The sequence below is a fragment of the Populus alba genome, chromosome 5 (genome assembly GCF_005239225.2).
Source record: "Populus alba chromosome 5, ASM523922v2, whole genome shotgun sequence".
Lineage (NCBI taxonomy): Eukaryota > Viridiplantae > Streptophyta > Magnoliopsida > Malpighiales > Salicaceae > Populus > Populus alba.
The window spans coordinates 9,917,537-9,934,994 of NC_133288.1; the positions used below are offsets into that span (position 1 = coordinate 9,917,537).

Sequence of the window (17,458 nt, forward strand, 5' to 3'; positions counted from 1 at the left end):
ATGATTAAATAAGTTGCAATCTTTTCCCCCCCTAAGACAAAAAGTTTTTAATATTTAATTACAAATATTTTTTGAGTAAATGGTTTTAATGAATCATTATTAAGGGTTAGCAAATACCTAAAATCAGACAAGTATTAGCTTTTAGTAAAATAGTTTAATCAATTTTTGGTTTTGATATAAATAAAATATCATTAAAAATATTATATTTTCATAAATTTTTGTTATGAAAGACCTAAGCATCTATGTCATCACTCTTATAAAAATATTTGGTGTATTGTAATTGGTCAAAAGATATGACTAACTACCCCCACTTCATATAATTTATTTTTAGTTCTTAAATGCAATTTTTTGTTCTTCTCCAAGACAGATTCTAATCTAATGGTACCACCCTTTAAATGAGTGTTTTTTAAAAAAAAATTAAACTCCTATTATCATATTCAAACATGTTATCTAATTTGAGAATCAGAAACATTACTTAATAGTAACCCTATTAGTAGTTTTACTTTCCACATCCTATAAAAACTATCTTTCTTGGGATGTTATAAGGAACATGTATTGCACAAAGACTTGAAACCCTTTTTTTTTATAAAAACTCATTTGCTTGTCTTTGCAATTCAAGCATCTTCATTGAGCATATTCATCTTATAGCAAGGCAAATTCTACAATTTAACATAAGGACACTTTATGGTGTGTTGGATGTTACACATAAAGAGATAAGGCATTATAAAGTTTAGAGTGAAAAAACTCTTTCAACATTACATTTACCTCTTTTTAAGATGGCTAATCTGAAGAGTTTTCTATAATCTTTTTAGCAACTAGAGCAAACACAATTGACTCCTCGTGAACCTCCTTCTCAAACTTCCTAGAATTTATTATGTAAAGTCCATTTTCTTTGACCTTTTTCTTCTGTTATCCATTATTACTTGACTAGAAATAAAATATACAAGCTTTTTAATGTAGCTTTAATTAATATTTCAGTTTTAATTGAGTATTGACTAGAAATATTTAGAATCAATGTTTGATGCAATAATAATCTTATAATCATAATAACTTTATAATTTTTTTTGCAAAAACATTTTTGTTCCTTTATTTTTACTATATTCATTAATAAAATATTGATGATATTAAAGATAAATAAATTTTTATTAACAAATCAAATATATTTATATGAAAAAAATAATACTCATATATAACTAATTGATTTACTACTATGACAATAAAACAAACCTCATACAATATTTCACTTAAAAGCTCAGATTAAACACTCTCTCTGTATTAAACTACACACTTGGTTTGGTACTCACTACACTCTCATTGTAAAAAAAAAAAAAAAAAAAGAAGGTAACATGCATATGTGCATTGTCATTGACCATCAATAATTTATATTAAATTACATTATAAAATAAAGAAAAATGTTATTGTTTCCTACTAATTTTACTAGAGGTTGAGAGATGTGAATTGTATATAAAAAAAATTATTTTTAATATATATCAAATATTAAAATAATCTGAAAATATATAAAAAATATTAACTTGAAGTAAATAAAAAAAATAAAAAAAATTCAAATATTTTCAAAAATATTTTTAAAAATCAAACTTCGTGAATATTTTTTTTATGGCTTTTAATTGAGTTGCACGCTCCATGGTTGTTCCACTCTATGAGCCCTCCCTTTCTTCTTGATTCATCGGCTTGGTGTATAATACCTTTCAATTTCATTAGTAATATCATATTGATTTAAGCAAAATTGATTTGAAACAAATCTAAATAGTTTCCAAATCCTCTCTCCTTAAAGCTGATTCAATTGTCTCAGATACTCCCAGGTTGCTAACATGGATCATGAATGATCCAGGTGTTGTAAGAAGAGCTCAGTACGTATGAGGCTATGTGGAATAAAAGTAGAATTTGTATTAACACAGTAGCCTCATTGTGTTGTTCCATTATAGCTGCAGTGTGTGCTATGTTCTGTTTAACTTATTTTGGCGTCATTACTTCTCAGACAACCATCGCAGTCACTCGATGCAATGAAAACAAAGTTAAAACTCCGGTGGGATGCTTAGCTTTATGAACATAACCAAGAATGTAGTGCTTGAACTGGTTACGAAGCATGATTTTCTCAGTTTGGAAATAGAAAAAAGGAAGTGCGTCTCTGTGGGACAGTATGCACAAGGCCCTTGTTCTATATTTCAATTAACAGAGCTGGAGATGGAGGATCAGAGGAGAATGGGAAGAAAGGTAATATCCCAGATATTGTATTCATCACTGCTTCAAAAATGTTTTGTAGAAGTGTTTTCCTGTAGCTAAGCAGATTAGAATTCTTAAAATTGCAAGTTATTTCCATCAGACAGTCTTGTGTGCTCCTTAATTGCCATGGATGCTGTTGAATCGAAAGATTATTAATAAATCAAATCACAGAGGAGCGTGTCTGCGTCAATATATAGCCAACGGACATCAATTTTATGAATTTCCATCAAGGTTCTGAATCCAGAATACGTTTTTCTGTTATTAAAAGAGATGATTAGTGCATGTATTCTGCCTTCTAACGTGTTAATTTGTTTGAGTTCATTCTCATCAGACAGTGAAATTGACTTACCAATCTGTAAATTCCATTTCAATGATGAAAATAGGATAACACTACCCCCTGCTTACTATACACTACTATTATACATGTATAAAATAATATTTATACGTGTATTTTACTTTTATAATATAAATACCAAAACAATTTAATTTACTTCGATACTAACTAATGAACATTAAAAAAAAAGACTTATAGATTTTTTATTACTAATATTTATTTTCACTTATATATTTACAACTTGCATTCATTTATAATACCTATTTTAATATTTTATAAAGGAAAAACTTGTTTTCAATCTCTTTTTTTACCGCACACACATTTATAACTTATAATATCTATATATTTTTTTATTTTTAAAAAAATATATCTATAATTTTAGCATTCAATGCCTTCAAGTTAATTAATAATATTAGATATTATTGTAATTATTGTTTTTTTTAAAATTTTTTTTATTTAAAAATATATTAAAAATAATTTTTTTAATTTATTTTTAAAATCAATATATCAAAATGATATAAAAATATTTTAAAAAATTATTTTTTTAAAAAAAACAAGATTTTAATTTTTTTGATAAACAATGTTTTGACCATAGATACACTCTAAAATATTTTGTCCTTCTAAAATGTTTTGACCATGTTCGTTGTACCCTACCCAGTCAAACACCCCCCAAAAAAAAAAAAAAATTTCTTCCTTATAAAACTCAGACGGTATTTCCATTTTCAGTCTCAAAATCCAAATTACTTTTCCCTCTCTTCACCTGTCTCTCTCTCTCTCTCTTTACTACAAAAATGGTGACCGTAGAGGAATCGGTGGTTGACACTAAACTTTCACCACCAAATTCAATTACATATTAACAACCTGTGTTTCATTTATAATACCTATTTTTAATATTTTATATAAAAAAACTTTTTTCAATTTTTTTTTTATCATAGTTTTTAAACTTGATCCGGTGATTCACCTGATTAGGTCACGAGTCAGATGGGTAAAAAAAAAAAAAAACCAATACAACACCAATAGAAAACACCTAACTAGTTACAATGCAATACTTATATAAATCAAATTTAAATTTTAAACAAATAACATAAATTTAATTTAATATCCAAAACACAAACCAAATATAAATTCTAAAATATTTAAAACAAAACATCCAAAAACATATTTTCTAAATCAACAATACATTCACTTTTGTTGAATGAACACGATAAATTCTTCGGTGTCCATAGAAGAACTTAAAATGCCGATGAAATTGAGCCAATCTCGTCAACACCTAATAAAACATCAGCATGCTCATTTAAAACTTCATCATCACAATCATCTTCAATCTCATTAATATTTATGACATCTACATTTAAAACACAATTAACAAATAAATATTATATGTTAAACAATACTTTGTTTTAAATAATATTTATCACTAAATGATCAATCATTAATTACCATCATCTAAAGTATCTTGTATGGTCATTGTTTATAGAGCTTGGTGAAAACTCTTTGTTTCTTCAGTTGTCAAAATTGATGGATAATCTTTTACTACCCAATTTTTAATGTCACAAATTGTCTCAAAATTAATTGGATCATAATTTTATCATTTCCAATAATTCCTATATATTAAAAGTGAAGGTAAACACAATATAAATATTAATAATGCTACTAAATAAGATAAAATAATATTTAAGAAATTATAGAAAAGAAAAATACCTTTGTTTCAATCTTAGATTATAGTGGACGTAAACAAAGTCATTAAAAGCCTTTGGTACTCCAATCTATTTCTCTTCTTAGAGTGAATATGTTAAAAAATACTTCAATTTCTCTCGCATCCTAAAGAACTACAAGTTTGACTGAACACTTGTATAGCTAAATGTTGTAGATTTGGAGCACTAGTTCCATATGCCATCCACCATTCATCTATATAAAAAAATAATATGTAAGACTGTCAAATAATATTTTAAAATATAAAAATTATATACCTGGAGGCATAAGGGTGAGATTATTTATTGCGGACACTCGACAAAAGTCATGTTCAGCATTCCTAAACAACTTCATTTTACTTGTGATCTTACTTTGCAATGGTAGATTTTATATGCATACTTCTTAAGAACATCTAGAAGCCTAGAAATGGTGCTCATATGTTTATCCATTATACCATCTAGAAGCCTATAAATGATGTTCATATGTTTATCCATTATACTTGCATCATATTAAAATCAAGGATTCAACCAAAATGCTGTTGCATAAAGATTTCTATATAGTTGTCATCTCACTGATTATTGATAATGTCTATGAAAGGTTTCACTCCAACCTTTCTCTTTTGAAATCTCTTCAACATTTCTTCTTTTGCATAATTAATAGCATCATACAAATATCTCATTAAAGGTCTATCATCACCATCAACCATTCATAGCACTCGAACTAAAGGTTCACTCATTCGCATAATTATTGCACATTATTCCCAAAACAGAGAGTCTAGCATACTCTCAACACACTTTTTTCCTTTGCTATCTTTAGCATAAGCAGATGAGACCCATTCTCTAGATGTCACCATAGCCCTCAACTCATCTTTATGAGCTAAAATGCTTTGTAATGCAATGAAATTAGTAGCAAAACGAGTACGAGTTGGATGAAGTATTTCTTTTCCTTTAGTGAACTTCTTCATCAAATACAATGGATAACAATGATTATAAATGTACTTTATGATACTAGAAGTATGCTACATAATAAAACAAACTGATTGCATTTTACCTATGTCCTGGATTATGAGGTTGATGCAATGAGCAACACAAGGAGACCAAAATATTAAAGGAAATTCTTCCATCAATAACTTGCCAACAACAACATAATTTGCAACATTATCAATCACCATATGCACAATATTTTCTACCCTAACATATAAAACAACCTCTCTAAACAACTGATGCAACAATCTAGCAATTTTTGAGATATCTGATACATCCATAGTTTTCAAAAAAACTGTTTTTTTAGGACAATTTACTAAGAAGTTAATTAAAGTCCTCATCTTTTGATCTGTCCATCCATCAGCCATTAATTTGCAACTAGTCTTTTTCTAAATCTCTCGTAACTTTCAACATAAATTTTCACTTCATCAACCGTTTTTGCCAAGTAATAACCATGAATAACATGCAAGTTTGGTTCTTTATAACTAGGACTCATGGCTGTTATAACATTTATGGCATGCTAATAATACACAAAGTTATGAGCATTACATTGCACATATGCATCAATCATCCACTTTGCTAAAGCAAGATCACACCGTTCAACTACTTTCTTCCTTTGCCAAATATTCTTAAGAGACTTTTGAGCACCATAAGTTGTTTTTGACATGAAATATGCCCCTAATGTTGTAGATTTCTTCTACTTTCCATAACTTGTAGTCAATTGTTTTACAATGCTGGTGCTTTTAATCTTTTTTCTTTTTTGCAACCTTTGGTGGTAACATGTTTTTTAGTATTGACATCCTCACCATCACCACCATCATCATCACCTTCTAATTGTCTAATTATCATCTCTTCATGCTCCCTTTGTTGTGCATTAAATGGATAGAATTCTGCTTGCATTTCTCTAACTTTTTTTTTTTTCAATATTTCCTTTAAGATTTTAAAGCATTTTATGTCGAACATCAGGAGGACATTTGTGACATTGTTCAACTACTCCTTTAGCTCCAGCTAAATGCTGCTTAAATCGATTAATGCCACCATCCGCAAATACTTTAGCATAATATAAATATACTAATTTAGTTTTTTTACATCCAACACTAAGTTCAGGAGTTTCTCTACAATGACCCCATGCCAAATCTATTTTTCCTCTACTACCACTTGACATGGAAATTAAAGGTTGAAATGAATTGAGCCGTTAAAGGATCACTACTTGGAGAAATATACTATACATATCGAAATGTGAAGACATTTTTAAGGACCTATATTAAATGAGAAAAAAAAAAAGATTCATGATTATAGAAAAATAAAAGCAATTTAACAGAATAAGGGACACTATGGGAAGAAAAAAAAAACAAAAAATAGAAAAATTCTATTCAATTTAACAAAATTAGCAGAACATTAAATATAGGAAACAAACGGAAGAAAACAGAAAACACAAAAATTCCTCATGCAACATTTCTAATAAAAATAATTTATACCGAAAGTTATATACAAGGAAATGGAAAAATTAAATTAACGCATTCTTTGAAGCTTTTTTATAGACTTGCGACAAATTCTGCACAGGTTTCTCATTTTGCACAACAGCTTGGCACATACGTAATTTATGAAATTGAGGAGAATATAATTTGAAGCCCAAATCATATATGTTTTCCTTTATTATATATTTCATTTTTTTCTGTTATTTTTCTCTCCTGTCTGCATGGCTGCTTAAGCGATCTCTCAGCGATTGCTGTTTTGTCAAGTCCATTGTAATTTGCATTATTTACACACATTTCTTTCAAATTTTGACAAGAATCACTCAAACACTTTGATAAATTTTCAATTAATCCCTGATTTTATTAATTTAATAAATCCAAGTCCAATTAAGTCTCAAAACTTATCAATTCTCCAATTAAATCCTTGATTGGAAGAATTAAATTAATTCCAAGCTTAATTAAGTCTCAAAACTTATCAATTCTCCAATTAAATCCTTGATTGGAAGAATTAAATTAATTCCAAGCTTAATTAAGTCTATTTATCAATTCTTCAATTAAATTTAAACAAATTAATTCCAAACATTAGATTAATTCCAAAGTTTAAAAAAACTTCCATTCAATTGCCCTTTAAGAAATCCTGGGATAACAAATTGGACATCAATTCGTTATTGTTAAGGCATTTTCTAAGCATATAAGACAAGCTACAGTGAAAAATCCACTCAACCTACACAATTTATCAAATCATAACACTACTGTCAAGATTTGGTATTCTTTGTGCATTTTTGCTTTATGACCTATTTGCCTTATGTTCTTATATTAACTTGCTGGATATTAATGCCTCGATCCTTGTCTTAAAAAAAAGTCTTGTGATTTAAAATCTTGATAACATTTAATTCAACCTTGATTCTAACACTTTTGAAAAAAAAAAAAAAACGGTAAGCCTAATAATTAGAAACAACCCATATAACACAGTCATTGACAGAGGAAACCTCAAATTGTCTTTAAACATGAGTTAACTAATTTCATGCAGTAGTTGCCAAAAATAAAAAAATAAAACACACAAAAACTATCGGGATTGCAAAACAATAAGGCTTGCACTACTAAATTGGGTAGCTAAGTCCTCTATTTTGTCAAGCACATCAAACGAACATAAAGAATAAAAATGAGACAGTTAACTAATATGAAGCTTACGAAGAAATAATTTAAATAAATCAAGAAAAACGAGGCAGAGGCTTTATTAAGTTGAAGAAAAGAAAAGAATAGAAAAACATACAAATGGGGGTGAGAATAGGAAAGAATAAATACCAAATCAAGAACTGCGAAAGAATCGATACTAGATTAAGAACTGCAAGTTCAAAAAAGAGGGAAATAATAAAGAAAAGAGAGAGTAAAAAAAGGAGAGTCGTGAAGATAAATAATTAACATCAGCTTCATCTAGCCTTATTCGTAGATTTGAAATAGTGATCAAGAGTCCTCTGCTCTTCGCGATTGAAATGACTTTTTCTTTAATTTGGTTTTCTCTTTGTCTTCATTGTTAATTGTTTTGGCATTTTAATCGTAAAAGGCCAAAATGACATCATTTCACGTGTGTGTGTAAAAGAGGTTGGGTCTCAGCTGAGTTTAACTGAGTCAATCCGCCGGGCCGGTTCAAGTTTCAAAACTATGTTTTTTTACTACTACACACACATTATAACTTATAATATCTATATATATTTTTTTGCTTTTTTAAGAAATGTACCTATAATTTTAGCATTCAACGTACCTTCAATAAAAATTAAGAGTGCGTTTGGTATTGCGGTAGCTATTGTGGTTGTAGTTTGAAAAAAGTTGATTTATAAAAAGTACTTTTAGTTGAGGTTGGCTTGAAAAAATAGGTGTTTGATTAAAATTGTGGTTGAAAAAAAAGTAATTTAATGTGTTTAATTAAGAATGCTTTTAAAATTGAGGTTATAAAATAATTTATAAAAATATATATTAATATTAATGATTTTTAATTTAAATATTGTGGATTTAACAATTGCTATTACATCATGAAATAAATCATACTTTATATAAAATATTTTTTATTATTCCATGAAACCATCTACAATTCCATTACGTACGAAATACATCCGACAAGAACTACAGTTTTTATAATTTTTTTAGCGTGTAATAAAATTAGATAAAATATTATCAGGTATAAAATTCACTCTAAACTAATTTTTTTTAAATGTTAAAAAAATTAACACACTAAAAAAAAAAAAAAAAGGTCATACAGTGCAAGATGATTGCACTGTTCATTATTTTTTAAGTGAACAGTGCAATTCTCTTGCACTGTTCATATAAACAGTGTATTGTTGTATATTATTTATGTTAATTGCATTGTTTCATTGAACAATATAATTAACATAAAAAAAATAAGGAATTTTTTTTTTTTTAACTGTGTTTCTAACACAAAAGATAAATGGAATTATAAACAGTATATTACTTTTTTATTTTTAATAAAATCACTGCAAATTGCATTTTAATTAATAAGAGAACAAAACAGTCCAGGTTCGTTGTACCTACCCAGTCACCAACCCCCCCTCCCCCCAAAAAAAAAAAAAAAAATTATTTCTTCCTTATAAAACTCAGACGGTATTTCCGTTTTCAGTCTCAAAATCCAAATTTCTTTTCCCTCTCTTCACCCGTTTTTTTCTCTCTTTACTACAAAAATGGTAACGGTAGAGGAATCGGTGGTTAACACTAAACTTTCACCACCAAATTCTTATTCTGCGGTGGTTCTTGGTGGCACTTTTGACCGGTTACACGACGGCCACCGCCTCTTCCTCAAGGTGACATTCTTGGCTCTTTCTCTCTCTCTCTCTCTCAAAAGACAGAGAGTCGTGCACCAGTGACCGGATTTTGTTTGAATTTTTGAACGAAATGATTTATTTATTTGTTTTTGTTTTTGTTTTAGGCCGCAGCAGAATTGGCGAAGGATCGTATTGTGATTGGAATCTGTGATGGTCCTATGTTGAAGAATAAGCAGGTCAATTATTTCCCATTTATTTATTTATTGATATATTTTTTTGTTGTATATTGTTAGTTGAGTAATGCTATTCATCCTAAAATATGAGTATTTATTTTTATGAATAATATCAAATGGTTGATATTAATCCGCGAATGAATTAAAATTGCTGTTATTGACTCTTTTTTAGTTAATCAATAATTTTTGAAAGAAATGTGATTACTTTTGCTACCTCATTTACATTCGTGTGGTGTCGAAGCTAGTTAGGTACCAGTGAAATGGTACAAATAACTTCTTCTTCTTTTTTTTTTTTTTTTAAAAAAAAAAAAAAAAAATTCTTGCTTATTCTTTTGAATTAATGATATATGATTAAGAGTTTGTTTTATCAGAAGTGTGATGCTGATTACCTTGCCTTTTGGGTTCTTAGAACATGTAATGGAACCATTTAAATTACTAGTATTTTTTATTTCTTCGTTTGTGCAATGATTAGGTATTTGGTTCTGCCTTTTGCAGTTTGCTGAATTAATACAACCCATTGAGGAAAGGATGCACAATGTTGAAAACTATATCAAGGTATTTGATTTGAAATTTGAAAAGAATGTTTTGTGTTCTTTTTGTTCTTTTCAGTATCTGGAAAGAAGGGTTGAGAGTTTTTAGACAAGACTGGTTTATTAGGTTGGAACAGCTGCATATACAAGTTAAACTGTTGTGGCTGAGAAAGTGAGCTGGATGGAATTCTTGCATCTCTTACAGTCTGATTATCCCATTGTTCACAAAGTAAGAAGTAGGATGTGTAATTTAACCTAGGAGAAAAAATAGTGTGTCGTGCTTCTACTGGGTGAAGCTTTTTGAACTGAAGTTTGAATTTCCATCGTCAGTTAAGTGGTGAGGTAGCAAAGCTATGGACCGTGAGCACTGTAATTTAAAATCAATGCATTGCCAAATGGTGAGCATGGTTTCTTTTGGAATGATTTTTTTCCTTTTCTGTTTAGAAAATGATTGCTCCTATATTGTTTTGCAGTCTTTTAAGCCGGAACTTGTTGTGCAAGCTGAAACTATTACAGATCCCTACGGGCCTTCAATCGTCGATGAAAATTTGGGGGCTATTGTTGTTAGGTGAGTTGCTATTCATATTGTCTAGGGTTTTTTCTTGGGACCTTCTTTCAGGTTTTGATGTGAAATTTTACCATTTTATTTAAAATCATTGTGTTATTCTAACTTTATATATACAGCTTGAGGTGTCTGTATTCTTTTGAGCTTTTTATGCGTGCATTTTTGTTGTGCTGGGGTTTATCTCCATCATTGCCTGCTTCAATGTTGTAGAAATTAATGTAAATCTTGTCTTAGCTGCTTGAGTTTGTTGCCATTATTCTCATTTTCTTCGTATTATTCATTGAACTTGGTTATAGCAACGAGTGGAACAAAATAAGAAAAAAAAAGGAAGGCCAATTTACCTTCTAGGGTTGTAAATTGCAATGTCCTCTTTACTTCCCTAAAAGGTGTGATGGGATTATTCTTGACCAACTGTTGCTTTTGCGGCAGCAAGGAGACAGTGGCAGGTGGGTTGTCCGTTAATAAGAAGAGAGCTGACAGAGGCCTCTCACAACTAAAGGTTTGTGTTACCATTTTTTTTTTTTTTAATCTGTGATGATGTAGTGTCATGTTGTTTATGTAAAGTGGGCTTTTATAATTGCTTAAAAGGTCAGATGACCAGGCCTTTATATCATGAATCTTGTGCAGATTGAAGTTGTAGACTTGGTTCCTGAAGAATCTGGTGGAGATAATAAGCTCAGTTCTACGACATTAAGGAGGCTTGAGTCCGAGAAGGCCAAAGAACAACAAACACCAACAGAGTCATAGTTCTTGATCATGCACGATGTCCGGAAATTAATTGCTTGTATCAATACCTGACTCTGCAAGGTTCAGGAAACAAAGAATTTCGTGGAAGACTGTTTGGAAAATACATGATACAAGATAGAGAGAATGTCTTTGTATGATTTTATGATTTGATCTACACAATTTCTCCCCAAAATAAATTGATGTTTTGACGTCGATGCGAAAACAATCCATGTGTTAGTAGGACTCAGAATCGTTTCGCTCTTGCACTATGTAGCAAGATATCTGCGTGAGCGTGTTCTCCCAGGTTTAGCCTTTGGAACAGCAGCAGCTTCAGTAACCTTGAAAGTAGAGCAGGCAGTTTTTTTAATTTCTATTTAAACTCGGTATCACACTTCTGATGTCAGGATTGTGTATCATGCGGAGGCTCCTTTTATCATGATCAAAATCGCTTGAAAAAAGCCTTGCATCTCTAGTGGCAAGATAATTGATGAGAATGGTGACATTTCACGACCATAAGGTAGAGTCGTTTTGATTTTTTAACTGCCGTTTCAATGCCTCAAAGGAATTGTGTATCATGCGGTATCACACTTCTGATGTCAGGATTGTGTATCATGCGGAGGCTCCTTTTATCATGATCAAAATCGCTTGAAAAAAGCCTTGCATCTCTAGTGGCAAGATAATTGATGAGAATGGTGACATTTCACGACCATAAGGTAGAGTCGTTTTGATTTTTTAACTGCCGTTTCAATGCCTCAAAGGAATTGCACCACAACAGAAATATTAACGGCTACTATTTCCCTACAACTGAATTTTGAAAATTCTCTAACTGTATAAAGAGGAGTTAACATAACTGAAAGATCACAATCCCGCTCTTTTCTATCTTCCTCGTCTTCTTGATCTCCTCCATGCAACTTCAGAATAAAATAAAAAAATACATATTTTTCTCTTGCACTCAATATCTAAAACCGAAGGAGAAAGAGAGACAAAGAGAGAGGATTTAGTACTGGTCTCTTTAGCAGAGAGCGGAGCCATTGGTTTCTCCAAGGTTTTAAACAAACCGGCTTCTGTTTTCTTCCTGTCCTCTTTGATTTTAATGCTTTCTTTGCCTTTTAGTACAACTCTCAGAGTTTTTTTTTCTTAAAAAGTTTCTTTGATGGTTGCTTTTCTGCTTTCTTTAAGCCATTGTTTAATGTAATGTTATTTATGGGTTTCACTAGAACTGTTGATGGTTTCTTTAACTGCCATGATTTCTCAAGATCGTTTCTTTAAGTTTGTGTTCATTTTTCTTTTCTAGAAAGTGAATTTTCATAATTTTGTAGAATTTGACACCCATTATGTGTATTCTTGATGGGTTTGCTTATTCTTGTCTAGAAAAGAAGTTTATTGCTTTATATATGTGGGTTCTGCTTGTTATATGAAATTAATGAGTTTTTGCAGATGGGTTTTGCAAAATTATTGCAAAGATGAATGATCTAATGACAAGATCGTTCTGAAGTTATGTGGAACTAAAGAAACAAGCCCAAAAGGACCTTCAAGTTGAACTTGACATTGAATCAGGCCAACCAAACCTCTCTCAGTTCTTCCATGAAGTCAACGGAATCAAGAGGAAGATATTACCAATCTCTTGTTTGATCTTCAAAACCTTATTAAGAGTCGAAGTCCACTCACAGTGCCAAAGTTCTTCGTGGCTTAAGAGACCGAATGGAATCAGACATAGTTGCAGTTCTTAGAAAGGCCAAGATTGTTAATTCAAGACTGGAATCACTTGACAGATCCAATATATCCAATCGCAGAGTATCAGAATAGTATAAAGAAGGAAGTCCTGTTGATAGGACGAGGATACCAGTCACCAATGGCTCGAGAGTTAAGCTTAGGAAAATTATAAGTGAATTTCAGATCCTGAGACAGAAGATTTTATCAGATTACAAAAACGATCTGAAAAGAAGATACCACACTGCGACTGGAGAGGAACCAAGCGAAGAAGAGATTTCAGGAGGTGGGGGAGTTCAGATGTTTGAAGGGAAAGGAGTGGTGGACTTGAAGAATAAAGAGAGGCATGAGGTTGCGATGGACATACAGAGAAGCTTGAAAAGGCTGCATCAGGTGTTTCTTGATATGGCTGTTCTTATTGAAACACGGGGAGAGAAGATGGATGATATTGAAGAGAAGGTGACCAATGCAGGTAATTTTTTAAGTGGTGGAACAAACAGTCTGTACTATGCCAATCAGATGAAGAAGAAGAGGAAGACATGGTTTTTATGGGTTTTTGCTGTGATGTTAGGGAAGGGAATTATTTGATGTCAAGTGATTAGTTGTTTCTTTTTCTACCTGCTTGCCTGAAAATTCATGTCTAGTAGAGTTTTCAATAGTTCAGAAGTAATCTTTTACTATTTTACAACGGCTTTACATGTCCTTTTTGGGTAGCTGAATGTGGTTGTAACATCCCCAATTTTAGATATAAAAATCATTTTATCATCCATGGAAAGAACAAGGAATTTTTTAAAAAAATAAATGGATTCCATGACCATAATTCTCAATGATATAATTTTAATCTTGTTAATCATGATCAATAATTTTATCAAAAATCTAGTGAAATTTCCTGAGATACCACATTATTAAAATTATTATTCTCAATTACAACATAATTTTTCTAAATCTCAATATCATCCAACAATTCTAGATCACATGTTATTCAATACCAATCATACTTTTCAAATTCACATCATACTCATTCATACATTTCAATAGCCATACTCATAAATGTTTAAAGAATTTTAAATATAACATTTATTGACTTATAATCAATTCAAGAATATATAATCTACAATATTTGTTTTACTATTAATACTTTTAATTTTTACAATACCCAAAATAAAGTAATATAATTTTACATGTTTTAACTACCAATTTATTTATATACTCATTTAACAAAAAATTATCATTTGATAATATTGCATAGTTTTACAATAACAACTAGGATGATCATAACCTTACGCTCTATTAATCATCTCTATTAATCATGTTTGATTTGTGATAGACCTGTAATTAAATATATAAAGCATAAAGATTTAATTTCTATTTAAACCATGAAACTTATTGTTCATAATTTATTCCTACATTTAATTAAACACCAACATTACATCTTCATTTCTTTAAATTATCATTTATATTTTCAGCAATCCAGACTAAATTATCACATCACAATAGCAACCACCCATGATCGTTATAACTTCAGCAACTCATTTCATTGTCATCAATCTGATTATCCTCTCATGGATGCTAATAAATCTGACAACCCGTTTTATTGTCAACAATCTAGCTATCCCTTTACAGATGCCAATAAATCCAACAATTTTTTTAAATGTCAACAATACGACAATCTCCTCATTGATGCTAATAAATCCAATAAACTTTTCCAATTACCAATAATCCATATCATTATCATTTACTTTGTTTCTTCTTTCACAACAATGATAAGACCTACTACTTGAGAAAGTCTTGCTTCACCTGCATGAGATCATGCTCCCACAATCTCCCTTGAATTAACAGGTTTTCACAATATGAATTCATATCCATAAAGTTCAAGGTATTTAAATTCTAATCACACATAGTTTTTTTATCCTCACCCAACATACCAAAAATTCCATTTAAATTCATCATCATCATCATCATCAATATTTTTATATGCATTAATTTCATACAACTACACATTTGTTCATGAGATTTCACAATTCCTTAATTTCTTTTTCCTTGGTTGACCTAGACTTCTCCATTAACAACACTAGTTTTTTTTTTTTTTTTTTCATCTTATTTAAACTATCCTTTTTTCTTCTTCTTTTTTCTTTCTCTACTACAAGTATACCTCTTAGTACATATTGCATACAATTTTTTCCATCATATAATTATATCAAATTTTCTCATTTATCACTTAACATAGTCGACCCTTCCTCCCTACAAATCACCACGACCCCTTCTTCAATTCCTTTTAATTTAACATCCTTTACACATTTTAACATGTAAACACTACATCAAATCACCCTTAATATTTTCTTCTACCATGGTTGGCCATTACCCTTACAACAACACCATGATTTCTTTCAAATTTCTTCATAAGTTCACAAGTTTGTCAACCAAATACAATCTAATCATAATAATTATAAAAAATCTTTCAAGAACCCCAATTCATCAACAAAAACCTCTAACTAAAACTTAAAGATTTTCAACTAAAATCTATTTAAATCTCATGTAAACTTTTTAAAATTGATATAGAATGCCTTACTAGACAATTATTTGAGCTTTAAATGCCATCCAAACAAATTTCAAGGATTTCCCTTTCCTTTTTCCTTCCTTGATCAAATTTCCTCCCTTGATTTTCACCTTCATTAACTGTTTCTTCCTTATTTTGATGTTTAGATGGCTTGATCTTTACAAACTCTCAATATCTCCTCTCAAATAAACACTTACCTAATGTTTTTTTTTTTTCTAAGTTTTTTCTCTCTATCTCTCAAGAACTTTCAAGCAAAATCACGTTATTTTCCTTCTTCTTTGACGGTTGGCCAATACACACACACACACAAAATACAATGCAATATTTAATAAAGAGAAGGTAACATAAGTTATAAAAATACAAACATGCTTTCTACATTAAATACAAGTCCTTTACTAGTGAAACATTAGAATTTATACCCTTCAGTTTACAAGAAAATAGTTAAATTAGTTACAATTCATAACCAAAAATACAAAATTTTATATAATTCCACACCTAGTAACTAAAAATAAGGAGTCAATAACACTATTTACTCCTAACGAGCCTATAAAGGATCTAAAATAAATAATTAACTTAATGTTACATTGATCTTCATTATGAAATAATCATGATTTCAACTCAATTTTCCACATAACTCTTTTTCTTTAAAGATCAGCCTTTTATTTTAGTCATTCATCAACTAAACTCTCACATTTAAGTTTTCCTCATATCTTTATATTTATCTTATTCAAATGAATTTAATAATTTGGATATTGTACACAGAGGCCCATTAAATTGACTAACCCTTTTAGTCGCTAATAAATCTAGCCATTATAATTGCTAATTATCCCGGCATTCCTTTCTGGAAGCTATTAAATCTAGTATTTCTAATAGATACTAATCAACTTCGCCATTCTATTTGGATGTCATTCAATTCAGCGTTCCTATTCATAAGTTAATAAATCTAGTAATCTCGATTGGTACCAATCTATCTAGCCCATCCTATTTTGATGCCATACAATCTGGTGTTTTTATTTGGAAGCTAATAAATCTAATAATCCCAACTTGATATCAATCAATCCAATCATCCCACTTGGATGCCATTGAATCTGGTGTTTCCATTCAAAAAGCCAATAAATCACTTTCATAACTTAATTTTGTATCTCGATAATCATATTTTCAATTATTATAAAAAATCTTGCATATAAATAAATTGCAGTTAATATTTGACTTAAAGTGAATTTTAATAATTATCAATGTGTTAAACACCTACATGAAGTCTATTATTGTATAACTATCCCCGACTGTTAGGCAACTCTCACAACCTCTCATGTATCATCATAATCAAAATAATTTTAAACTTAATATTCTCATCATAGGATTCTCATTTTCAACTTTCATTCAATTCACATCTCATACTTAAAGAATTCATAATTTTTATATTCTTGCCAAATGATCTAATCCTTTCACCAATTCAAGTATTTTTAGATAATTAAAAATTCCATTTACTTGCATGAATTAACCATAGCCACACACTCTTTTATTTCTTATCCCTAGGCCAAAACTTTATTTTTACAAGAAAAGAGAGTATAAATTTTTCCTAAATTAACTCATCGCCCACTCTTATTTCACTCATTTGAACATGTTTTAACATCAATT

At 30.0% G+C, this 17,458-nt stretch overlaps 1 protein-coding gene and 1 pseudogene across 1 annotated transcript; both read left to right on the plus strand.

Annotated features, from left to right (window-relative positions):
- Positions 1-9,312: 9,312 nt before the first annotated feature.
- LOC118030042 (phosphopantetheine adenylyltransferase) lies at positions 9,313-11,779 on the plus strand. The gene is made up of 6 exons (XM_035034070.2): positions 9,313-9,538; positions 9,664-9,735; positions 10,228-10,287; positions 10,736-10,830; positions 11,257-11,326; positions 11,455-11,779. The coding sequence occupies exons 1-6, from the start codon at positions 9,419-9,421 to the stop codon at positions 11,572-11,574; spliced, it is 537 nt and encodes a 178-aa protein (XP_034889961.1). The 5' UTR covers positions 9,313-9,418; the 3' UTR covers positions 11,575-11,779.
- Positions 11,780-12,839: 1,060 nt separating this feature from the next.
- LOC118030041 (syntaxin-112-like) lies at positions 12,840-13,994 on the plus strand (annotated as a pseudogene).
- Positions 13,995-17,458: the final 3,464 nt, after the last annotated feature.